Here is a 27,763-nt window from a genome sequence, read left to right as displayed (position 1 = left end):
GCTAAAACATTAGCCAAGAACCTTTCCCAAAATGACTTAAAAATGGGGAAATATTAAAATGTCCTGATTTTCAGTTTTGCTAAAAACCCAAATTAATTTGTTCTCTAAGTAATTTCTAATTTACATTAGCATGGGAGAAGCAAAGAAATATAGAGGGGAATAATAAACTGAAGTAAAATTTGGTTCAAACGCTAGAAATATTTAATGCTATTCAGGTTTATTTTTTATTTGTAAAACATACATTGTTCAAATCACAGGCACATGATTTTAGTTTTTCAAGAAATTGGACATCATTGTGATTTACCAGCCTATATTCTCAGAAATTTTTACCTTTAGATCTAAGATCTATTTTGTTTTGGATAGTTTGTTTTCTTGCTTTTTCGTATTGTTTGTATGTCTACTCATCTATTTTGAATAAAATTTTAAATGTATTAAAAAAAAAAGAAATTGTCCATCATCTAACCTAATCATTTATAGATTGAAAGAGCATGGATTTTGGAGTTACTTATGTTTGCATTTGAATCCTAGCTGTTTCATTTTCTTGCTGGGTTTTCTGGGCAGTTTCTTCAGTTTCCTAGCTTTTTATACATACAGAATTGGATCGCCATTGTCTTAGTCTCTTTACTTGCTATAACAAAATAGAATAAACTGGGTGGCTTATAAACAATAAAAATTTATTTCTTATAATTCTAAAATCCATGCAACAGCAAATTCACTATCTGGCAAGGGCTGACTTCTGGTCCTTAAAGGTGTCTTCTTCCTGTATCTTCATATGGTAGAACCATCTATGTGAGCTCTCTGGTACCTCTTTGATAATTCATCCTAATTATGAGGGCTCTGCTTCATGACCTCCTCACCTCCCAAAACCCCTCCTGGGGGGTTAGGGTTTCAACATGAATTTTGTGGGACACATTCAGACTGGCACCTTTCATTATCAAATGAGGAAGAATGCAAAAGAGTAAAATGTACTAATGACAAAACCCAAGAAGAGATATTAACAACAGTTTTTAGCTTTTATAGAATGTTAGAGCTTAAAAGGAATATTGTCCAGTCTGTCAGGAAGTAGAAGCCCTCAGAAGTAGGGTTGATTTGTCCAAGCTTTTAGCTTTCATATTGCCTAAGAATATAAGATGCAGCCTTTATGTATTATGCAAATTATGCAGAAATTGTATTAAAAAAGTATACTGTGCCTGAATTTCACCTTTGACATTTCAGGAGACACAGAACACCACAAGCATTAAAATAATGGATCCTTTACAACTTCTGTCAGCACCCTCTCTACTGTTACAAAGCTATAAATGCTACAGATTATACAGAATTTGGTTTATTTTCTTTTTCCCTCTCCCACTACTGCCTTTACCCAAATACTGAAAAGTCCTTCATCTTAAGTACCTCCTATGTTCATAGTTGTATGCTGTTGTTTACTTTCCAGAGGAACTAATAGGAACTAATGGGAAATAGTTTCTCTGAAAATAAAAATAATAGTATTGGTTTCTAATGAAGGATTCTGAGAAAAAGAAACTTTTGAAACTCTGAAACAATGTGAGGACTTGGAGGAGGCTAGCACAGGGCCAGGCACTATAATAGGCATTCAAATATTTGTTGACAAGATAAATGCCATTTAGCTTCCTGCTCAAGGATTTGGCACCCCAAACTGTATTGTAAAATTATCAGCTACTATGAAAATTTCTTCTTAAAACGAAATAAGATTCACTTTACTTTGAAAACTTAGGTTTGAAAAGTTTTTTTGATATTAATATTCAGAGGGAAAGTTAAGTGCTATTACCCTAAAGGGGAACATTGAGTATAGATGGCCAGCTGAAAGAAGTAGGAAGTTAATAACTAAGGAAGTGTGTTCCCCTTCTGCAGCATAAATAGCACAGGGTAATATAACCTTTTGGTATAGTATATTATACATAGTCTCATTATATCTTTTATGAATAAAATATGGGCTAAGGCAATACAAAGTATAGCAAATCATCCAGTGGTGAAATTATTTTTGCTCTTAAAATCAGACAAATTTCTCATTGTGTATGTTAGTAAAATGACATTGTTAAGAGGAGAATTTAGCTCAAAACCAGTCTTGATACCAGACATAATATATTCAAACCTAAAGGGAAAATAATTCTTTACATTGTCACTTTATCAGAAAAAATGTAGTAGTACCTAAAATAGTACTGTCCAAGAATGTTCCATACTGATGGTAATGTTCTTCATATGCTCTATCAAATATGGCAGCCACTAGCTACATTGAGTCATGTTGAACACTTAGGATGTGGCTGGTGCAGCTGAGGAACTGAATTTTTCATTTTTTTGTTTTGTTTTCAAAAATTATCATCCAGTAGTATTAACTTTTTTGGTATAGAGTTCTTTGAATTTTTTTAGTTTTGTGAATGTAATACATGTATAGATTCATACCACCAGGATAGCACAGTCTCATCACCCCTAAAAACTCTGTTGTGATACTTGGCCCCCACCCTTAGCCCCTGAAAACCACTGAACCAACTTCCCCTTTAGTTATCATGTCTACATTATTGAATGTCACTTTCTTCTTTTTTTTCCATGTTGCAGGGATGGAACCCAAGGCCTTGCATTTGCTAGGTAAACATTCTACCACTGAGCTATACCCCCAGTCATAAAGTCTTTTTTTTTTTTCTTTTGCATGGATGAGATGGAACCAAGGGTCTCACATGCCACATCCCCAGCACCCCTAGTCATTTTTTTTAAATAAGAAAATCATTGATCTCAGAGGAGTGAGATTAAAGTTTAAAAGAGCATCTCTTTGAAAACACAGAGACACAGAAGCTTCCATGTGATAGTGATTGTCATAATATTGCACATAATATTGTATCTTTTTCAAATCTGTGTCTCAACTATATGTGGTTTACTGTTCTGAATTTTCTCATGGAAAATTACATAATGTAATCCAAATCCAATATAAATTATTTTCCCAGTTCTGTTTTGGATCATTTGTGATAGTGATCTCTTCTATAACAAGAACAAGCTAACCAACTAGAATTATCTGAGTGATAGAAACTTTCCATGCCATAAGCAATTTCAATTTTCGTCAAATACATAGTCATTGGTTATCAAGCTAAAGGAAGAAATAAAGAATGAAGTCCATGAAAATAAGTGAAAATTTTAATTATATAATTATTGTAGAGAGTTTAATATGATATTTCCCACTCTGAATTATATTTAGCTTTATTTTGAGTTGTTTTTGTTGTGTGAAACAAAGCTTTCACTCTAAATTAATAAAAATAGTAATACCTATATTTTAGATACCTTTTGAACATGAATATTCTACTGCTATCTCAAAATCGATAGGTCTAGAACTATATTCATTACCTCTCCTTTTTCTCTACTTTTACCTCTTCTTCTTTTTTTCTTCCTCTCTTTCTAATATTATTTAATGGCATTACCATCTGTCCACTGGCCCAAGCCAGGAATTTATGAATCATCCTAGTCATTCCTTACCCTCTACATCTGATTAGTTAGGCCCTGCTGTACTAAATGTATCTTGGAACTGCCTCTGTTCTCTTTACTCCAGTGTGCATGTTGTAATTCAGAATCTATTGCACCACTGTTGTAATTGTAGTAGCCTCCTCTTTGATCTTCCTTCCTCCTTTATTACTCCACCCCACCTTATCATATTCCATATAGCCTCTGAAATGACTCTTCTCTGTAGTGCAAATCTAATCATGTCATTTCCCTGCTTAACTTATCCATGCCTCCCCACTTACTAAAAGATAAATTACAAAACAATATTGTTATGTGAGACCCCATAATGGAGCAGTTGTCTATTTCCCCAGCTTCTCATCTCTCACTACTCTTGTGCTTCCAGTTGTCTACATTTCCTTGCCTCATACATCCTTGCTGATTCCTGTTTGTCCTTTAATGCTCAGATATTATCTTCCCTCACCTCTGTTCCTAGGGATGAATGAGTGTCCATTTTTTCTAGAGTCTCTATGCCAGTATTGCTCCTTATGATTATGCCATGTTCACTTTGTATCCTGAGAATCCCATTTCCAGGCACCTACAATAAGTTCTTGATAATAATTAGTGGCTTACTTTTATATAACTTGTTGCTGCTACAAAGAATTTTCCTATCTATTTACTTATATGATCACTATAAAAAAAACCCTATAAGAACACAGGGCATATTTTCTCATTTTTTAGATGGTGGAACTAATAGAGGGTGGTTGGCTAATAAGTAGTAGAGAATTATAGTTGGAATTAAAATATTCTCTTAACCCAGTATTTGTGAATGTGTGTGTTCATCATAAATCTTTGTAATATGTTAGCCAAAGAGATGCAGTCATGACAGTAGTTAAATTATATGCTGTAACTGAGCTTTAAGAATACAACCATTGGGGGCTGGGGTTGTAGCTCAGTGGTAGAGCGCTTGCCTAGCATGTGTGAGGCACTGGATTTGATCCTCAGCACTATATAAAAAACAAATAAAGGAATTATTCCATCTACAACTAAAAATATTTTAACTAATACAACCATTGTTTTATAATCTAATCAGGCAAAACACCAAAAGTTCCTTTTTCTGTCAGAAAATGTGCTAGTGTCATAACAAGGATTGAGTGAGGCATATCTTACACTTAAATGTGAAAACCCAATCATCATGTTTATGAACCATAAAAGAATCAATAAAAGTGTTCTGGTTTTGAACAAAATTAATACTATGCTGTAGTGACTTAAGAGTAATAGGAGTATATGCTACAAAAACCTATAAATATTACCTTCACTCATAAACTGGCAGGTTAGTGTCTTTTCTTGCCAACAGTTATCTTAATTGAACATTTTATATGAGCAAAATTCATGTTATCTTTTTATTTTCTATAGCTAATCCTGCTTCCCATATAACCTTTTGAATTAGTAGACTGTGAAGTATTGGAATAGTCACGAAAGGAGATGGTAGGAAAGAGTAGTTTGTGCTGTGTTGTGAAATTCTAGGGTGTATTTGTCCATGTACATATTTCAGATAGTTGACTGGTACCATAGTCACGTAGGCTTTACCTTTCTTTTAAATAGACAAGACATTTTATGTTCCTTTCCAATGAGAATAGTATAATGCAAAATAATAAATTATTTATTATTATTTACTCCAATTAGATTGAGTTATTTTATTCTTCTTGAATGTGATAATAATTATTGACATTTTTAAGATCCTCTGTCATGTGAGCCAGACACTGGGGCACATGCCTATAGTCCCAGCAACTTGGGAGGCTAAGGCAGAAGGATCACAAGTTCAAGGTCAGCCTCAGCAACTTAGCAAACCCCTGTTTCAAAACAAAAAATAAAATAAATAAGTAAAAAGGGCTGGGGATGTGAATCTATGGTTGAGTGCCCCTGGGTTCAATCTCTAGAACCAAATAAATAAATAAAACCCAATGTCCTATCACTTAATTAAACTGACTTCTGAAATTTCCTTCCAAAAGGTTTCACTGGAAGAGAAAAATGCGACGATTATTTATGACCCTAAACTGCAGACTCCAAAGACCCTACAGGAAGCTATCGATGACATGGGCTTTGATGCTATTCTCCATAATCCTAACCCTCTTCCAGTTTTAACCGATACTGTGTTTTTGACTGTTACTGCTTCACTGGCTCCACCATGGGACCATATCCAAAGCACATTGCTCAAGACCAAGGGTGTGACAGACATTAAAATTTCCCCTCAGCAAAGAACTGCAGTAGTGACAATCATTCCTTCTATAGTGAATGCCAATCAGATAATAGAGCTGGTTCCAGACCTCAGTTTAGATATTGGAACTGTAGAGAAAAAAACAGGAACTTATGAAGACCACAGTATGGCTCCAGCAGGGGAAGTCATGTTGAAGATGAAAGTGGAAGGAATGACCTGCCATTCATGCACTAGCACTATTGAAGGAAAAATTGGGAAACTGCAAGGTATTCAGCGAATTAAAGGTAATAGTTCCAATATGATTTTGCTTGTTTTATAAAGCTTAGTTTTCGGGTTTGATCTTTTAACTTTTTGCTTTCTTCCCAAGCATGGGTTTTGAATCCATGGGACTAGAATGCTTACCACTTCGTTGAAGTTTGAGGCATAGCATATTCCCAGCATTAATGTCAGTAAAGTTAATAATTATAATTAAAGGTTATGAGAGTTTTGAACTTTAGTTTGGCAGAAAGGGCAGCGGGGGTAGCGATTCCTGGAGTTCAGGTTTTTACCACAACATGCCTGGGGGACTCTTTAATATATTTCTATGCAGGTTTATAGAAACGTAGAGACCATAGCAACAGTGATGATATCTTTTATTTCTTTCCACTTCATGTCAATCACATTTTATGAAAAGAACAAAATTATTTTAAGAACAGATGTTGAGAAGAATGAGAGAGGAATAATTATTGATTCTGAAGGGGTGCAGGAATAACTGACTTAAATAATATTCATGTTTCTTTTTATTAACTAGTTTCCCTAGACAACCAAGAAGCCACTGTTGTTTACCAACCTCATCTTATCACAGTAGAGGAAATAAAGAAGCAGATCGAAGCTGCAGGCTTTTCAGCATACATCAAAAAACAGCCCAAGTACCTTAAATTGGGAGCTATTGATGTAGAACGTCTAAAGAACACACCAGTGAAATCTCCAGAAGGATCACAGCAAAGAAGTCCACCATCATCATATACCAATGATACAACAGCCACTTTCATCATAGATGGCATGCATTGTAAATCATGTGTGTCAAATATTGAAAGTGCTTTATCTACACTCCAATATGTAAACAGCATAGTAGTTTCTTTAGAGAATAGGTCTGCTGTTGTAAAGTACAATGCGAGCTCAGTCACTCCAGAAATGCTGAGAAAAGCAATAGAAGCTGTTTCACCAGGGCAATATAGAGTTAGGATTGCAAGTGAAGTTGAGAGTACCTCCACCTCTCCCTCCAGCTCATCTCTTCAAAAGATGCCTTTGAACATAGTTAGCCAGCCTCTGACTCAAGAAACTGTGATACACATTGATGGTATGACTTGTAATTCTTGTGTACAGTCTATTGAAGGTGTAATATCAAAAAAGGCAGGTGTAAAATCCATACGAGTCTCCCTTGCAAATAGCAATGGAACTGTTGAGTATGACCCTCTACTAACCTCTCCAGAAACCTTGAGAGAAGCAATAGAAGACATGGGATTTGATGCCGCCCTATCAGGTAACTATCACTTTTTCTTTGACTTCCCTAATGTTCTTTTATTTTTATTTTGCCACTTCATTTGGCTTTGAGCAATGAGAAATGATTTATAGGCACTGAAATTCCACTTTTTACTAACAAGTCCTAGGGAGGTAGCCAGCAGCACATACAAAGATGCCTAAGGATGTTTGAATAATTATTTATAGTATTTGAAAAACTATAAACAATAAGTAAATCATGGTATAACCATGTGATGAAATGCTGTGAAGCCATAAAAAATGATGGTATTAAAGATAAGTAATACTATAGGAAAATGTCTGAGCTATTTTGCTAAATGAAAAAAAAAGCTAAAATTCCACATGTGTACTGCAATCAAAATTATAAATAAATGTATATGAATTCATTTCTGTAATGAATAAAAATGAATAAAATTCCGCAGGACATGGACCAAAATTTTAATAGTGGTTATCTTTTATTTATTTATTTAACGAGCATCATACATAGTAGCTGGGTTCATCCCAATAAAATCATACATGCATGGAATCTGACCTGCTATATTTCAGTCCCTGTTCCCACCAAATTGTGATTTTCTTTGATTGGTAGGATAAGAATGACTTTTTTTTGTTGTTGTTTTCATTGTGCTTTCCTGTGTATTATACATTTTTTTACATCAATGATGTATGTATGTATTTATATAATGGGGGAGCCAAATGTTATTTTAAAAAGAAATGGTAGAAATAAATAATAAGATTTAAACTGTGACTTTAAATTTAGACATCCAAATTAAACTGATTCCAGACCTGTTTCAAATTTTTCATATTTCCTGATAGCTCTTACTTTTTAACTGGAAACAAAAACGTATATCCAGTGGAATTTGCCTATGTGAACTTGTTGTTTTGAACCAGAATTGAACCTGGCCTTGAATTAAACTAAAGAATTGACTTAATGAAATTTCTTGCCTTAATGACTAAAACAAATACAAATGTTTTCCAGACAATGTCATTAACCTTTGCTATTCTGATTAGAATGAAAGATATCAAATAGTAATAATCCCTTTTTATGCTCACTCAGACTGAAGCAAAGCTTTTAGTAAACACATGCCTAGATTGTTATGGTACATAAGTGTCAGTGGGAGAGGACCCTGAGGAATAAAAAGCATTCTTAATTTTCATATTGATGACAAATGGTAGAAATTATATAATTCTCACATTTAGAAGTTGACATGTACATAGTGAATATCCCTAATCTGAAAATCCAGAATTCAAAATGCTCCAGAAAATCAAAATGCTGCAAAATTCATAACTTTTAAAAAAATTAATAGTTGTAAATGGACAGCATGCCTTTATTTGTTTAGTTTTTTTATGTAGTGCTAAGGATCGAACCCCATGCCTCACAAATGCTAGGCAAGTGCTTTGCCACTGAGCTATAGCCCCAGCCCCCAAATTCAAAACTTTTTGAGTGCCAACATGATGCCATTAAGTGGAAAATTCCACACTTCACCACATGTGATGGGTTGCTGTCTAAACATAGGCAGACCAAAAATATTTTTTAAAATTATTTTCAAGATTTGCAGATAAGATGTATACAAAACACAAATGAATTTCATGTTTTGATTTGGGTCCCATCCCCTATATATTTCATTGCATTTAAGCAAATGTTCAAGAATCCAAAACACTTCTGACCTCAAGCATTTATTTTTGTTGTTGTTTTTTTTTTAGTTGTACATGACAGTAGAATGTATTTTGATATAATGTACATATATGGAGCATAATGTATCCTAATTAGGATCTCATTCTTGTGGTTAAACATGATGTGCAGTTACACTGGTCATGTGTCCATATATTGAGCATAGGAAAGTTATGTCTGATTTATTCTACTGTCTTTCTTATTCCCATCCTCCCTTCCGTTCATTCCCCTTTGTCTAATCCAATGAACCTCTGTTCTTCCCTCTCCCCTTATTGTGTATTAGCATCTACATATCAGAGAGAACATTGTCTTTTGGTTTTTGGAGATTGGCTTATTTCAATTAGTATGATATCCTCCAATTCTGTCCATTTACCAGCAAATGCCATAATTTCATTCTTCTTTATGGCTGAGTAATATTCCATTGTGTATATATACCACATTTTCTTTATCCATTCATCTGTTGAATGACCCTAAGCATTTCTGACAAGGGCTACTCAACCTGTAGTTCATATAATACCATAAAATTCACCCTTTGAAAGTACAAACTTAATTTGCTGTTAGTATATGCACAGTTTTGCAGGCATCACCATTATATAATTTAGTACATTTTTGTCATCCCCCAAAGAAATCCTATACCCATTAGCACTCCCCATTTTTCCTTCCCCCCAGCGCTTAGTGACCACTGTTCTTTGCGATCACTATTATATTAACATATTAATAACACATATTAATTATTCAGATTTGTGAGATTCACTGATGTTTTTATACATGCATATGTCATACACTGATCACGTCCATCTACCCTTCTTCTGCCCTCTCTCCCACTTCCCCCATCTCATATAAATGGGATCATATAATAGTTGTCCTTTTGTGTGTCTGGAATGTTTTACTTTGCATAATGTTTTCAAGGTGCATCCATATTGTAGAATATATCAGAACTTCATAATATTCCACTGTATGGATATATACCACATTTATTTCTTCATTCATCAGTTAATAGAAATTTGAGTTGTTTCTACTGTTAGCTATTATGAATAATGTAACTGTGCTCTAAAAATGTGACACATAATTCCTTATTAGAAAAAGTTAAAGAGCCTTCAGTACCAAAAGACTGAAAAACATTTAGGGAATCTATAATTGCAAAAGGGAATAATTATGAAACTGGAAAGAAAATTTAAATTGGATAGAAATATTGGAAGTGAGACTATATCAGGTAGCCATAAAAATGACTAAAATTAGTTTTAGCAAAATTTAATTTTATCTGTTACCATTTACAGTGTTTTTATTTTTACTACTTACGGTTTTGAAAAACTTTCAAAATGACAGAATTTGAAATTATGTTGATTTGCATTTCAGTAATTCATAATGTTGGATTTTTTTCAGAGTTTCTATAAAATCAAAATACTTTGGCATATATTTGATATTATTTTGTCGATGATGAATACCACCTAAATAAGTTTCGTTTATATCAGTATCATTAAAACAAGTTGCTTATATTATAATATTCATTTGCGTCTTACACATAGGAACCCAAATATAATTAATTTATATCACATATGATATAAAACTGAAGTATTTTTTCACATTCAGATCTGGTATTTGTCATTACATTAAGCAAGGGCCCCATAAACTTTCAGACTAGCCCCAAAAAGGAAATTTTTCCTATTTACTTGAGTCTAAATTTTTGCAACTTGAAGTGTGGTTCACAGATCAGCAACATCAGCATCACTTGGCAGGGTGTTAGAAATACAGACTTTCTAGCCCACTGCTGACTTATTGAACCCAAATCTACATTTTAATGAGCTCTCCAGGTAATTCTTATGTACATTAAGGTTTGAGAACACTGGTCTAAATAATGTGCTCTGTTGACCTCTATGAATAAAATGAATTGAATTTATATTAGCCTTATTTACACAAAGTCCAGAATCTTCATTTAATCCAATAAAAATATATTAGCCAGGCACGGTGGCGCACACCTATAATCCAGCAGCTAGGGCGGCTAAGGCAGGAGGATCATGAGTTCAAAGCCAGCCTCAGCAAAAAGCAAGGTGCTAAGCAACTCAGTGAGACCCTGTCTTTGAATAAAATACAAAAAAGGGCTGGGGATGTGGCTCAGTGGTCTAGTGCTCCTGAGTTCAACCCCTGGTACCCAAAATAATAATATTAAATAATATAATTTAAATAGCCACCATTTTATGATATCTTGTATAACAAATGAGAGCAGAGCTGCAACTTCCCAATTTCCTTAGGTGTTTTCAAAGATGGACTTGAGCAACAGAATTTCTTTTTTTTCTTTCTTTTTTTGGTGATGCTTTTCCTCAAACCTGGGGTCTGACACATGCTAATAAGCAAGTGCTCTATTACTGAGCTAGACCCCTAGCCCAATAGGAGAAATTTTGATCAGACTAGTAATTGGAATTCAAGAGTACTTGTTCAGTCCCTGATACCATATAGAGATCCAGCTAGTCCAGCTAGTTACATGCTCAGTAACTTTTAACATTTTTAAAAATTTCAACCCATTACTGTCAAGGGCCCTATGAATTAATTATTCAAAAAATAATTATCAGAAACTGGTTATATGGCCTGCATCTGTTAGGGCTCATAAAAATACGTTAATGGATATGATAGGTTAAAAAGAAACAAAACCCTGGCACAATGAATGTTACTCTAAAATAATTAGAGCTGCGACAACAGTGACCCATGTTATTTGGATTAAAGGTTGATATCAAATGACTTTAACCTGTGGTTCTGCTAGACATCAATCAGAGTTCAAGATTCTGCCAGAATTGTGGCTAACCATTTTAATTTTCTGAGTATCAGTGTCAGAGCTAATCTTCTACTCAGAGTCTGCCCCTGTGACTTGTTCTCTGATGAAGGGATCAACGCCTTTTGCTTCTGTGTCCTGCATGGGTCATAAATGTTAAAGGAGGTTGTGAGAAAAATGGGAGACACCTTTTATCACAATCATCAATATTGTCATTCTAGTAAAGTAAAAAGACATGCAATATGTGAAGTCTTCATTAACCAATTAAAGAACACAGAATACTCTTAAGTTTCTTCCTTTTATAACTTTTATGTTTTCAGTACTGAGGATTGAACTCAGGGGTGCTTTACCACTAAGCTACATCCTTAGCCCCTTTTTATTTGGAGACAGGTTCTTGCTGTGTTGCCGAAGCTGGCCTTGAATTTGTGATCCTCCCACGTCAGCCTCTTGAATCACTGGGATTACAGTCATGTGCCACTGCACCAGGCTGTAATTTTTTTTGAATAATTTCAAACTTACAAGAAAATTGTAAGAACAGTACAAAGAAATCCTGTTTATCAATTTCATTTATATCCCCAGTTGTTCATATTTCATTACCTATGTTTTCTCATTCTCTGATATACATTTATGTATATACACACATACATATGTGAATATTATTTTGTGTGTGAACTATTTGAGAGTAAATTGCAAACATGATGTTTATCATTGTTTTTCAGCCATTTTTAGATTATGTATTTGTTACATTACACGGAGCCCCTTCCACTTTTGAGTATTGGATTGTAAATCCTTCAGATTTTTTTAATCATTTCTAATTATTGCCTCAAGTATAGGAAAAACAACTTTCCTTTTAATTTATTTAAGCATAAGAAGTGTTGTAGAAAAGCTAATTGCAAGCCAGCCAGGGGCTGGGGATATAGCTCAGTTGGGAGAGTGATTCGCTAGTATGCACAGAGGCCCTGGGTTCAATCTCCACCACCACCCAAAAAAGACAGACACACATCAACCATTTGTTAATTGTGACCTTTTAGTACTTCACTGTCTTTGTGAAAGGTAGAAGCTTTTGTTATTTGATTGCCACACTCACAGGGCTAAAGGTCACAATTTTATGACTCTTTATTTAGAAGTCATGCCTCAGTAACTGAAGGGTCCACCTCTGTGACTTTAATACTGTACTTCCAGAGTGTGAAAATTGCAGATGGTATTCAAGGTTACCTCTGGTACCTAAAATAGCTAAATGGCTCTGAAACAAGACTTACAGTGATGGGCACAACAAACTGTTTTTTCTCATTGTCTAAGTTCATGATTAAGATTCAGTAGTAATTATGAGAGAATGAAGGAAGTTTCTGGCTATATTAGAATAATGGATTTATTAAAAGCCCAAGTTATTACCTTTTACTGAAGGAGCCTACTTTTTGAGTCCTTTAAGATAACAGTGAAGCTGGGTGAAGTTGCTCATGTCTATAGTCCTAGCTACACTGGAGGTTGACACAGAAAGATCGCAAGTTGGAGGCCAGCCTGTTTCAATTTTTTTTAAAGGGCTGGGGATCTGTCTCAGTTGTACTTTCTTAGCATGGATAAGGCCCTGGTTTCAATCCTGAGTAGTGTAAACAAACAAAACAAAACAAAAAGGGTGGTACTATTTGGTAAATTTTCTCCTTCAGTATTCTAAATAACATTGTTATAATATGAATGAATAGTTTTCCAAAGTGATTCACTTAAGATTAGATATTGGGGCTGGGGTCGTGGCTCAGTGGTAGAGCACTCGCCTAGCATGTTGGAGGCGCTAGGTTCGATCCTCAGCACCACATTAAAAAAATAAAGGTATTGTATCCAATTATAACTAAAGTGTGTGTGTGTGTGTGTGTGTGTGTGTGTAAAAAGATCAGATATTGACAAATTTAGGAATGGGGAGAATATGGTCCTTTACTATTGAAACTGTCTTTTGCTGTACCCATATTGGGCCGCATGGCCATCAGCTGGGAGATTGGTGGAAATGCAGAATCCCAGGTCCCAACTACAGTGTACAAAACCAGAATCTGCATTTTTTATTTGATGTTTTTAGATATTTGTGACAATAGAGTGTATTTTGACATATTATACATACATGGATTGATTATACCCCGTAACTTTATTTATTTATTTATTTTTATGTGGTGCTGAGTATTGAACCCAGGGCCTTGCACATGCTGGGCGAGCGCTCTACTGCTAACCACTACCCCAGCCCCTTATATGAGAAATCTGCATCTTTATTCTTTAGGGAAATGATCAGGCTTTTGTTAAAGTTTCTTCCAAAGATGCTCTTCTTCAACATCCTGGAAACTGTGCAAGCAAGGGTTCTTTTGTGCACTAGCCCAAATAGAATTGCATCGGTTTTTTTGGTCCAAGTGGGAGAAAGAACAAGTTAGATAGGTCAGTAGAAATTTCCATATCACCTCTTCATGAACAGGAGAGGAAAAATTTTGGCATTTTTATAGGTGCAGAAATGTATTAGAATGATCTTTCCCTTTTTGGGAAGCGATTAATACCTCAATGGCTAAACTAGGACATATTTTCTGAGACTATAGGGGAGCTTCTGGGATGACAATTGTTCCATGGTTTATAAATATTCTATATAGAGATTCTCTGAATACTCCTTTATGCAAAATAAAGACTACTTCTTATTCCTTGCCTCTTATACTGTCCACAAAGACATTTTAAATGTGTGCTAAAAATTCAAACTATAAGGAGTATCAGTAGAGGGAATTTGTTCTTCTCTCATTCTATCCCTGCCTTAACCCCACTCCGGAAGTAGTCACTGTTAAATTTGTTATATAGCTTTCCATGCTTTCTTATGCATATGCCCGCAACATTTTAGATGAAATCATATTGCAATGCTGTTTTATAAACTGCTTTTTGTTCCACTTAATAGTCTTCCCTTATCCAGGGTTTCACTTTTCATGTTTTCACTTACCTGGATTCAGTCAGTCTGAAAATACTGTTTTGTTGTTGTCGTTTTGTGATAGGGATTAAACCCAGGGGCACTCTACCACTGAGTTACATTTCCCAGCCCTTTATATTTTTTGAAACAGGATTTTGCTAAGGTGCCCATTCCTGCCTCAAATTTACAATCTCCTGCCTCAGTTTCTCAAATTGCTGGAATTACAGGAATGTGCCACCATACCTGGCTGAAAGACAGACTGTATTTGCATAGCTTTCAGTACAGTATATTGGGCACTGTCGAAACTGGAAGTTAATGGTGGGAAAGTGTAAAGACTACATATTTGCTGAGGACTTGTAGGACCTTTTTGGTTTTAAATAAATGGATTGGCAGTGCTTGGGGATGTGGATTGTAATATGTGACAAGGTGGCAGTTGGAGAATAATCAATATCACAAATTAAAAGAATCTTTCCCTTTCTTCTAGATACAAATGAACCATTAGTAGTGATAGCTCAGCCCTCATCAGAAATTCCACCTTTGTCATCAACTATTGAATTAAATAAGACAATGACACTAGTTCATAATAAGGAGGAGGCGAAGACTTCATCTAAGTGTTACATACAGGTTACTGGCATGACTTGTGCTTCTTGTGTAGCAAACATTGAAAGGAATTTAAGGCGTGAAGAAGGTAAGGCACTTAAAGCTTGATATTTTGTATACTAATTTTAGAATTCTTTTCCTTTTGTTCTCTTATGTGTTTTGTAACCACATTTATGATTCTTCATAAAGACTGTCAGTGATATGCTGAACCACCCTGATGTCCTAATAGCCAGTTTTTGTTAGTGTTATCTTGTTTACCTCATGGTTACATTTTAATGTCATTGACAATTACAGAAAAAATAGCAGAAGGAAATATATAGGATTACTCTTCTTTATGAATCATGGCTACAATGGATTTTAAGAAACAAATTTTCTGTTAAAGCTATGCTTAAAACTGAAAATTAGAATCCATCAGGGTTTCAGTGTTACCATACCTGGATCAAGGAGTCGATCAAAAACAATATATTTTAAAATTATATTTGTTCTCTTCTAACAGTTTGATATCTGATCTTTGCTTATGGTAAAACTGTCCAAAAATTGCTTAATATTGTATCCAGATTTTAAGTTATAAATTTTAGAACATCTATACCACAATTTTTTTATTCAATCATGCTCAGATGTTTTAGCTTATTATATACATTCATACTTATAGACTTTCAGGATAACAGTATTCTTCTTAACCATTCAGATGTTACAGTTATTATATATTGATTATGTATTATGTTTAATGAGATCTGTCTTAGTTTTGGTACTTAGGTTGTCCTAACCTACTAAATATCTCAGTCATACATTCACAAGGGTTGGATAAGGAAATAAGGATGAGTGTAAACTTACCCTCATCATTGGGTAAATAACTCCAAGTGTATGTAATAATCACAACATCTATGTATTAAGGTGAAAACATTATTTCAACAAAATATATGATATACAGAGCCATCTTCAGTTCAATACTGTTTTATCTGCATTCTGTTATGTCTGCATCCTTCATTACAGCCCCCCCATGATTTTAAACTGGAATGTGGTAAACGCTTAAGTTATTTTGATTATTTAAAAAAAGAGGGAGGTTGCCAAGCAAATGAACAAAAAGAAGCTAGCAAGATTCCTGTTTAGTTAGAGAACTGAATATTTTGGGGCAATTCAGAAATTGGCTTTTTATGAAACAAGCAATACCTGTACCAGTTACAAAACTTTTTAAATTCATTCAGTACTTTCTTCTATTTACTATATACTGTACCCTTTATCACCTCTTAGCCCAATTAGGTATATTGCTAACCTCGCTTGGGTCACTATATTCACTTTTCTTAAACTAAGTAGCATTAGCATTTACTCAATTAAGTGTGCATTATATTTCTAAAAATGAATAGAGTCAGTGAAAATAAAATTCAGTTGTAGAGCAGGTGCTTTTTTTAAAAAAAATTCATTCTGAGTTTAATTCCCACTACTAAAAAGAAGAAAAAAAAAAAGAATCGAAAGAGTTCCAATTATAGTTAGAGGAATTTTTAAAAATTAATTTATATAAGTGATTGAGTTTTTATATTTTTTAATTTATATTTTTAAATTTTTTTGTAGTTGTAGATGGACAGAATGTCTTTATTTTGTCTATTTTTATGTGGTTCTGAGGCTCAAACCCAGTGCCTCACACATGCTAGTGAACGCTCTGCCATTGAGCTACAACTCCAGCCCCTGAACATAAGTTTCAACATTTTTGAAATCTGAAAAATCGTATTTCCTTTCTGTTTCTGCTTAGCTATAGATTACAATCAACTGAAGCAAAAAGATTTTTTCCCTCTTTCTGTATACCCTTCTCTTCCTATTGATACTCTTCTTGTAAACTGATCATCTCAATTATTTGGTACCCATAAAGCCCAAAATGCATAGAGTTTGTATATTAGGTACTTTTAAACTTGAAACTATTATTAAATTAATATTCAGAATTTTTTTTCCTTCCTGTCAAACTGCAGAGCTAACCTATGGACTATTAGCTCTATTTCCTGTCAGATAGCCACCAAGTACCACAGATTCCTAGAAAGGGCTGCTATTCTGCTGTGTGGAGTTAATTATCTTCTTGCAGTGACAGCAGTAGCTAGCCTACATAAGTGAAATGGATTTTAACAAAAGTTTGTACCAACAAACAGCAATCATGTTGTTTGCTTTGTTAGCAAGTTGTATGACACTTTTTTTCCCAAGGAATAAGAGCTTTTTAGCTTAGTGTGTGCTAGACAATGAAACTGAAGAATTTTAAGAAATGATTATTATTTAATAATATTACAATATGTACATTGGTATATTCTTGGATTCTTTGCTACAATTGTGATGATTGTCTAAGTTCCTTTCTCCAGAACTCTATCTTATTAGCTTCTAAAAATGCTTATGTTTACAAGTATAGTCAATTTACCGATTACAATCCATAGGGCTTACTTGGATCCCAATTCAAGCAAAAAACTGTTAAACTAATGAACAGTTATAATACAATTTGTAGAAATGTGAATACTTCCTGAGTATTTGATGATAATGAAGAATTATTTTAGGTGCAAAATGGTATTATGGTTATTCATTTATATTTTGCGTTGCTGGGGCTCTGTGCAAGATAAGCAAGCATTCTACAACTGAGATACACCCCAACCCTATTTTGATTATCTTTGGGGTCTTTGAGAAATACATATTTAAATATTTACACATGAAATGATATAACATCTGGGATTTTCTTCAACATAATCCAGGTAGAGGGCGAGGAATACCATGAGTAGTAATATAGATAAATAAAAGCTGGGTGTGGTGGCACATACCTGTAGTCCTAGCTACTTCCCAAGGATCACTTGTGCCCAAGCGTTAGAGGCTAGTCTGGGCAACATAGTGAGATCCTGTCTCTTAAAAGAAAAAGAAAATTGGCCAAGTAGTATTGATAATTGTAGAATCTGGGTGATGTTTGCATTAAGTTATTTATGTTTTTCCTCTCTTACGTGTATATAACTGAAACTTTCCATAAAAGGTTTATGAAGGACAAAGAGTTTTATTTGGTTTGGGTTCAAGACTTGTATAAAGTTAAGTAATTAATTTTACTTTGATCCTTTACAGTTAAATGAAAAAATACAAAAATATAATTATAACATTACTCCTTTTTTAGAAGGACTATTATTTCTATTGTTTTATTATCTCTATGAATGTTCCTAGGAATATATTCTGTACTTGTTGCCCTGATGGCTGGCAAGGCAGAAGTAAGATATAATCCTACTGTTATACAACCACCATTGATAGCAGAATTTATCCGAGACCTTGGATTTGGTGCCACTTTGATAGAAAATGCTAATGAAGGGGATGGTGTTTTGGAACTTGTTGTAAGTAAGACTTTTTGTATGGTTAATAAAATTTCCAGGGAAACTTGGTGAGGGTTCATAGAAGAGTTCTGAAGATAAGGCTGGGAAAATAAGATATATAATGAAATAAAGGAAGGATAAAATATGAGTTTGTGGTGGTCTTCAAGCATAGAATATAATTGTATGTTCATTAAGAATTAGGTTTGAATGAGTAAATGAAAATCAACTTTTTAATGTAGCATGATTTCTATCTAGTAAAGAATGAATTCCAGATACACTAAAAATTTAAATTTTATAAATGAATTTATAGAACAGATGTAGGGCATACTGGTTTCAAATGATCATTTTCCAAAAAAGATCATTTTCTCCAACCTGGAAAATCAGATGCTAGGGTTCTTTCCTATAGAAATATGAGCATATATAAGGTTATATTTGTTATAAAACTTTAAGAACAAAAATTTAGATCCAACCTAAATGTCTTTTAATAAGAAATGGCTATATAAATTAAATGTAGACATGTTATGGAACAAAATACAGCTATTTAAAAGAATAACAATACAGCCAGGCACAGTGGCACATGCCTGTAATCCCTCTAAGTTGCTCAGGCTGGCCTCAAACTTGCTATCTTCCTACCTTAGCCTCCCAGGTTGCCAGTGTTAAAGGTGTGCACCTGTGATAGGCCTGGCCTATTGTTTTTCTTTGAGGAAAAGATTTGCTGAGGTCCTCACATAGTCATTCTGAAAATCCTGCCCATTCAATTTAAATTTTAATACACAACTAAACAATAACCCCACTTAAGATGTAGAGAAAACCATATCTTTATAGACACAAAGTTGAAACTTTTCAGTCACCTATTAACTTTCACTGAAAGTAATATTAAAGGCTATATACTTTAGCAGGATGCAAAAAAATCTAGAGAGAAGCAAGGCATTTAGATATGAGAAACAATGAGAGATACCAAATCCTCTATTACTTTAGTAGTAGGGACAGGAAGAGATAGATTTTTAATGAAATGCTCTTCTATCTAACCTATAGTAGTTAGGACTATATATCTTTGTTTCATGTAATATAAAAATGATATTCTAATGATAATATCTGAAGCATACTAATAGGACAGATGAGATTTTTCATAAGAGTCCTTTTAGTTAAAAGTACTAACTCATATTTAATGGAAGAAAAATAATATTTCTGAATAACAAAGGCTTTTTCTTCAACAGGTAAGAGGAATGACATGTGCCTCTTGTGTACATAAAATAGAGTCTACTCTCACAAAACACAGAGGGGTCTTCTACTGCTCTGTGGCCCTGGCAACAAACAAAGCACATATTAAATATGATCCAGAAATTATTGGTCCCAGAGATATTATCCATACAATTGAAGTAAGTACCAAGGCTTTGCACTTCTGTATTCTTACCTACTTAACCAACACCTCAGTATATCACATCTGTTTTGCTTCAGATAGAGACAATGAAAAAAAATCTGACCCCTTTGAATATTCCAGATAAGATCTATCTCAAAATCTAATGCAAATGTTTCTGATTTTTTTCCCTTGGTCTTTGTTAGGAAAATTTAAGCAAAGGTACATTTAAAGCACATTAAAGTACATTAATTACAAACAGACTTAAGTTAGAACTACAACTCACTTAAAATATTTAGAAAATGGAAGTGAAGACTTTTTATGTGTGTGCTGCTGGGGATCAAACTTAGGGCTTCACACATGTTAGGCATAAGCTATACCATAAGCTATACTCTAAGTATACCATAAGCTATAGAAAATGGAAATAAATCAGATTTGTTATGAGTAAGATTTTTGTTAATCACTAAGCAGATGAAGCATCACGTTAGATACATTGTTAGGTCAAAGCAAAAACTCTGTTTTTAAGTTAAAGTAAAAGAATTAAAAAGACAAGCCCTTTTCTTTGCACCATATTTATCCTGTGTTCTTTAGCAAATTTTAAGCAATAATACATGGAAAGTCCTTTAAAAATTTCAATGTGCTGTAAAATTGATCTTCCAATAATCTAAAGTATGTTAATAATTCAGAGAAGATCCAATTAGTAAAGGTAACAATACCATTAACATCTTAGTGAAGCTAGAATTATTGAGTACCTATGACACAAAGGTATCATATTGACATGAAGGTACTCAATAATGCAAGATTGCAAAGCTTCAATTCCTAATTCCCACAGCAGCATAGCCATCTTAATTTTGGAGGTGAGGATACTCAGGTTATGAGAAGTTACTTGTCCATAACTGGTAAGTATAACTGGGATTTGAACCTAATCACTCTGACTCTCTTCTCTGTACTATACTACCAAGATGTAAGATGGCAACAGTTTTCCTAGCAGTTAAAAATATAGTGTATGTTAGTATCTAAACTCATGTGAGTCTCACTTAGGTGTAATTTCCTTTTTATACTTTGTTTTATTGGGGAAAATGATTTTCATTTAAGTTCTATTTCTGATGGAATCAGAATCAAGACTAGCATACATGAGGTCTTGAATAATGTATTTAGTATGGTGCTAGCTTTTGTGAACTATTTTTTTTTAAATTTTTTTGTTAGTTGTAATTGGACACAATACCTTAATTTTATTTATTTATTTTTATGTGGTGCTGAGGATTGAACCCAGCGACTCCCACGTGCGAGAGGAGCATGCTATCGCCAAGCCACAACCCCAGCCCTTTTGTGAACTATTAATGAGAACCTCTACTGAGGACAACTGCAGTTGAGTTAAATTGTTAGTTTGAGAGCAGAAAGATAGACATTAACTAAAATTAAGGAAATATTAACTTATTTGATGAAATATTAGAAACAAAGGTAATCAACATCAGGAAGCACATAATCTACATATTTCACAGAGGGACTTACACTCAGTAATTGAACTGAATTGCTCTAAATGACAATATCATGGCTTAGAATTTCTCTATATAATATTTATATGTTGAGTGAAATAATTGTTTTCTCATGAATTTCCTTAGAGCTTAGGTTTTGAAGCTTCTTTGGTCAAGAAGGATCGGTCAGCAAGTCACCTAGACCATAAACGAGAAATAAGACAGTAAGTACTTTTTTGGGATGTCAGTAAAAAAACCAGATTTTGACTCCTCATTGCAAATTTAACTTCCTGATAGCATATGAGTTTTTATATCATCCTTATACTGGGTAGAAAGGTTACAATCTGAATTTCTTTATAGTACACAGCATCTTTAACCATTAGCTACTTAATAAATTATGTTTCTTTTCTTACTTTTTTCCATGTAAGATGGAGACGGTCCTTCCTTGTGAGCCTATTTTTCTGTATTCCTGTAATGGGGCTGATGATATATATGATGGTTATAGACCACCACCTTACAACTCTTCACCATAATCAGAACATTAGTAATGAGGAAATGATCAACATTCATTCTTCTATGTTCCTGGAGCGCCAGATCCTGCCAGGATTGTCCATTATGAATTTGCTGTCCTTTTTATTATGTGTACCTGTACAGGCAAGTGAAATGTAGCATGCATATTTGGTAGTAACGAAAAAATATCCAAAATGTGGCCGGGGAAGTTATTTCTGATTGCAAAATAGGTATTAGTGAGAAATCTGATCATTTTATGTTGGATGTTTTACAAAACTAATATTAAACTGAATAGTTAGTTGAAGTACATAAAAGATGTCATTTTATTCCTAAGAATGTTGTTAATGACAAAGCAGAGAACAAGAATTCAAATTTTTGGATTTGATATTCATATCTATTTCTGAATATAGCTTTATATTTATTATTTTTCCCTGGCATTTCGGTTTCTTACTTTCTATATGTTTTTAACCCTTGTTTTGAGATAAAATTTTTATATATATATTTATTTTTTAGTTGGACACAATACCTTTATTTTATTTATTTATTTTTGCGTAGTGCTGAGGATCAAACCCAGGGCCTTGCACGTGCTAGGCAATCACTTTACCACTGAGCCACAACCCCAGCCCTTGAGATGAACTTTGTGGAATAGAACACTTCCATTTAATAAATTTCTTCCTTTATTTGATCCTTATAAAAGGTAATAATGATTTTAAAAACATCTTAGTATGTTTCTCATACTAATGAAAATGAGCTTTCCAGTTATGTTTACCAACAAATGCAGCCAATAGATCCAATAGCTTGTAAAATACCACTTAGGATGACTAATGGTGCTAGGTGAAGGGGTTGAGTTTTATGAATCTGATATAACTTTACTGTGTACATTTATAAATACACCACAGTGAATCTCAACATTACATAAGACTGGGATCCTAATTAGAATAAGATATAGTCCGTGCTCATATAAATGTATCAAATAGATTCTACTGTTTATTATAACTTTTAACATGTATAACAAAGATATTTTTAAATCCTGACCAAAATGTAAATTTTGTCCTTGTTGTTGTGTTTTGTTAATATCAAAAAGAAAAATCCAAGAACTAGATATCTTTCCTTATAATGTGAAATATCCATTGGATCACAAAAGACAGCCCTCAAGGACTTGTACAGCAATTTGAATCTCTCCTTCTACATCCACATCTGCTAAAATATAAACTTACCTCAGCTTAAAATCTCCCCTTATATTTGTGTATCAGTTAAAAGCCAGAGGAATTGTAGATATTGATACTTTAAGTTGTTGAAGTGTACATGTGGATTTTGGCATTTTTAAATACTGAATGATTATCATTTCTATATTACAGTTTTTTGGAGGCTGGTACTTCTACATTCAAGCTTACAAAGCATTGAAGCATAAGACAGCAAATATGGATGTACTGATTGTGCTGGCAACTACCATTGCATTTGCCTACTCTTTGGTTATTCTTCTGGTTGCAATGTATGAGAGAGCCAAAGTGAACCCTATTACTTTCTTTGACACACCTCCCATGTTGTTTGTGTTTATTGCACTAGGCCGATGGCTGGAACATATAGCAAAGGTAAAGTAAGAAAGGTTGATGGTTATTAAAATCCTGGGTATCAGATAAATGACCACAATATTTTCTACATTGATTTATATAGTAAACCATTTACTGCAATAAGTAGGTTTTGGGAAAAATTGGTTTTTAAAATTTACTTTTATTGGTGCATTGTAATTATACATAATAATGGGATTTGTTGTTACATATTCATATATGCATATAATGTAATTTGGTCAATTCCATTCCCCAGTACCTCCCCTTTGAACATTTTTTATTAGTGCATTTGAATGATTTCATTGTGACATATAAGTACATGCCAATAACATACTCTGATTTATCTACTTCCCCATTACCTTCCTTTAGCTTTCCCTCCCCTTCCCTGATTCCCTTTCATGAAAGAAGTATTTTTGTTTTGGTAATATTTAAGTTGAATAGTACTTTAATAGATTTAACAAATTTATAGAATAAAGTATGTACATGGTTATTTTAAGAGGGAGACATTTGAAAAACACTTATTTATATCACATTACTAATTAAAAGACTGATGTAACCACATGGTTTAAAATAATGATGGAAAAATTTCATCCATGGTCCATTTCTAATTCCTTTCTATTTAAGATTTGCAAACATAATGTATATTTAGCACTTTGTATCTTTAACACTATAAAGTTTTTTCCCAGTTTTTGCAGTCTAGAGAATTATTTCATATTTCTTTCTTTTTTTTAATGGGGCATACCAGGGGTTGAACTCGGGCACTCAACCACTGAGCCACATCCCCAGCCCTATTTTCTATTTCATTTAGAGACAGAGTCTCACTGAGTTGCTCAGCACCTCCCTTTTGCTGAGCTAGCTTTGAACTTGTGATCCTCCTGCCTCAGCCTACCAACTGCTGAGATTTCAGGTGTGCATCATCGCACCCGGCAATTATTAATGTTTCTGAATAATAGCATATTAAGTCAGCATTCTTTAGTTTACTCTTCTGCTTTTGTTCACAATTAGGTTGTTTCCACCATTATTAAAAAAATGTAGATAATTCTGCATTGAACATATTCATGTCTAATAGTTATTTCCTTTGAACTAGTATCTTTATTGAAATTATAAAGAATGTGATTACCAGGTTAAAGGGCATAAAACTTTTTCTCTGTTTCTTGCTATAAGTTGTAGCCAGAAGTGTTTTGCCATCAAGGGTATGTCAGTGAACTAGTGTACTACAACCTAATCAGCATTGCATTTTATCTAAATCTGTGCAAAGTTATTAGGCATTAAATGATATTAATGGGTTGCTTTAGCTTGTATTTTTTCCATTAGTAATAAACACTATTCCATGCAGTGGATATTTATATTTCTTTTTAAATGATTTGCCTATTATGTCCTTTTCCAATGTATTTATTGAATTCCTAATATTTTCTTTTTAATGTATACTTTTCATAAAATATATTTAATACTTTCAATATTTTGTATGCTTCATTTCTAAATATTTTTATTGTAGTTATAGATGGACAGAATGCCTTTATTTTATTTATTTATTTTTATGTGGTGCTGAGGATCAAACCCATTTTGCATGCTAGGCAAGTGCTCTGCCACTGAGCTACAGCCCCAGCCCTGCTTCATATTTTTGATATGAACTTTTGTCTCGTTTGAACAAATTAATATTTCCAAAGCTGACTTTTTGGTAAATGTTAAAGTTATATCTTAATTTTAATTAAGATCTGAACATTCTATTTCTTAGCATTGCTAATGTATTTGTTTTAATTTATAGGGCAAAACATCAGAGGCTCTTGCAAAGCTGATTTCACTACAAGCTACAGAAGCAACTATTGTAACTCTTAACTCTGAAAATATCCTCCTGAGGTATTTATCTTCATTCTTTTCCTTTCTCTTTTTTTTAACTTCTTACAGAAATTTTCAAATATACCCGGCAGTAGAGAGAAAAGTTTCATAAGACCACATAATTCATCTCCCAGACTTAACAGTTTTCCATATTTTGCCACACTTTACTTCATCTAGTCATTTTATCTTTCTTTCTGTTGTTGTAGTAGAAGTTTAGGCCAGTCTGGGCAACCTAGTGAGACCGTCTCAAAAACAAACAAACAAAAAAGACTGGAGATGTAACTCAGTGGTGGATTACCCCTGGGTTCAATCACCAGTACTTCCCAAAAAAAAAAACATATCCAAACCATATTGTTTTATTGCTAAAATTCTGTATAAATACTTCTAAAAAGGGGGACATATTCCATTTTACATCTATCAAAGTAAACAATGATTCCTTAATGTCTTCTTTTTTTTGAACCCAGGGGTGCTTTACCACTGAGCCATATCCCCAATGCTTTTTATTTGTTTTTATTTTGAGATAGAGTCTCATTAAATTGCTGAGACTGGCCTTGAATTTGCAATTCTCCTCCTGCCTCAGCCTCTTAAGTCACTGGGATTGCAGGTGTGCACCATCATGCCCAGCTACTTAATGTCTTCTAATAATCAATCTGTATTCACATTTCTCCTTTTGTCTCCAAAATGTCTTATGTATCTTTGTTTGAAATAGAATTCAAATAATATCACTGTATCATTTGCAGTTTTTAAAAATTAGTTGAGTTTTGCGAGGCGTGGTGGCATGTGCCTGTAATCCCAGTGGCTCAAAGCCAGTCTCAGCAACTTATTGAGGCCCCACACAACTCAGTGAGACCCTTCTCTAAATAGCTGGGGATGTGTCTCAGTGGTTAAGCCCCCACTGGGTTCAATCCCTGATACCAAAAAACATTATTTGAGTTTTTATTGACACACAATATTTGTAAATATTTGAGATGCAGTGTGATGTTTTGATTCATGTATACATTCCTATCATGTGTCTTATGATAATCTAGAATATCTTTTAATCTAGAATATCTCCTTCCTCTCTTTCTCCCCACCCCCAATATAATTGACTTGTTGAAGAAGCATCCATCAGTTGTTCTATATAATATTCCACTATCTAAATTTGTCTCTTAGCTTCCTTGTGATATCATTTAACTTGTTTATTTTTATTGTTTTGGTACTGGAGATTGAACCCAGGGGTGATTTACCACTGAGCTACATCTCTCACCTTTTTTATTTTGTGACAGGGTCTTACTGAGTTGCTTAGGGCTTTGCTAAGTTGCTGAGGCTAGCCTCAAATTTGTAATCCTCTTGCCTCAGAGTCCTGAGTCACTAGGATTACAGGTGTGTGCCTCCACACTTGGTTCATTTAACTTATTCTGTAACTCCTATGTTACTTATAAATTGGAAATTAGAGCTAAAGGCTTGATTAGATTCCATTCCTTTGTATTTGTCAGTTTTATACTCGTAAAATTATTAGACAAATTTACACAATAAATTTTTCAGTTAAATAGAACCCATCACATTATTTTTAAATCTTTCACTTATTCATTAAATGACTATTCAACAAATATTTAGTAAATATTCATTAAATGACTATTCAACAAATATTTAGTAAATATTCATTAAATGACTATTCAACAAATATTTTGTGCTCACTAACAGTGAGCAAGACCAATGTGGTAGTTCCTGACTTAAATGTTGATCTTAGCTTCCGTTGGTAGTAATTATGGAGCCTGAAGCTTGACATGAGCTACAAAGCTTACATGGGTAGGTCAGGGTAAAAACTACATTGTTATGATACTTTTTATGTTAACTTACATTCAGTGAAGAACAAGTGGATGTGGAACTTGTACAACGTGGAGATATCATTAAAGTTGTTCCAGGAGGCAAATTTCCGGTGGATGGTCGAGTTATTGAAGGACATTCTATGGTAGATGAATCCCTCATCACAGGTAATGTGTTTTTTTAGAGGCTTGTGATATGAAAGTGAACTGAATCCAAAGTGTTAATGAATATAGGCACTAAAGATGAAGCACTTTTTGTAGAAACTGTACATGAGTGAATTATGAGCAAAGAGAATATGAATTACTTTTAAGATTGTGTTAAATGAGTTTCTTCAGATTTGCTTTGTGGTTTTAGTTATGCTATTGGAGACTCTTCATTGAAGATTATTAATTACCCGAATTCCTAACCAAAGGAAGTTGTCTTAGTCTCCTTTAGAGCCAGATAGGCTTTGGCAAATTTTTTTCTGGGCAATTATCTGTTCTCGCCCAAAAGACTGGTCAAGTCTGATCTGGGTTAAAAATACAAGGTTTTTGTATCAGGGTCTGCTCTAAAAGAGTAGGCCTAGAGTATTTTTAGAGGTCTTAGATCATTAAGGCCAATTAGGGGCAGAATTAAAATAACTTCTTTCCTCCTCAACTCTCCAGATAGTCCCAGAAGGGGCTCAGTTTATGGACCATGGAGAAATAATTTAATGCTCTGTAGGGGTGCCATTTCCAATCTGGATGGGAAAAGTCTTAGTTCAGGAGGACTGTCTTATTCACTGTAGTACA

General features: G+C 33.9%; 1 protein-coding gene and 1 non-coding gene across 5 annotated transcripts in view; one reads left to right on the top strand and one right to left on the bottom strand.

Moving 5' to 3' along the window:
- Atp7a (ATPase copper transporting alpha) overlaps positions 1–27,763 on the top strand; it is a 143,635-nt gene that overhangs the window by 91,174 nt on the left and 24,698 nt on the right. For all 4 annotated transcript variants that reach the window (XM_027922959.2, XM_071606043.1, XM_071606042.1 and 1 more), the window contains 10 exons: positions 5,451–5,940; positions 6,447–7,178; positions 15,012–15,215; positions 18,299–18,462; positions 19,659–19,820; positions 21,421–21,497; positions 21,702–21,927; positions 23,142–23,375; positions 25,117–25,208; positions 27,033–27,160. In XM_027922959.2, the coding sequence (XP_027778760.1) occupies positions 5,451–5,940; positions 6,447–7,178; positions 15,012–15,215; positions 18,299–18,462; positions 19,659–19,820; positions 21,421–21,497; positions 21,702–21,927; positions 23,142–23,375; positions 25,117–25,208; positions 27,033–27,160 (2,509 nt within the window). The remainder of the gene's footprint in view (positions 1–5,450; positions 5,941–6,446; positions 7,179–15,011; positions 15,216–18,298; positions 18,463–19,658; positions 19,821–21,420; positions 21,498–21,701; positions 21,928–23,141; positions 23,376–25,116; positions 25,209–27,032; positions 27,161–27,763) is intronic.
- Positions 4,553–4,656, bottom strand: LOC114081521 (small nucleolar RNA U13). Its single transcript, XR_003580820.1, has one exon. It is a non-coding gene; the product is annotated as a small nucleolar RNA U13 (small nucleolar RNA).

The sequence above is a fragment of the Marmota flaviventris genome, chromosome X (genome assembly GCF_047511675.1).
Source record: "Marmota flaviventris isolate mMarFla1 chromosome X, mMarFla1.hap1, whole genome shotgun sequence".
Classification (NCBI taxonomy): Eukaryota; Metazoa; Chordata; class Mammalia; order Rodentia; family Sciuridae; genus Marmota; species Marmota flaviventris.
Note: the sequence above shows the minus strand (reverse complement) of the source record. Positions and strands in the feature narration are given on the sequence as shown.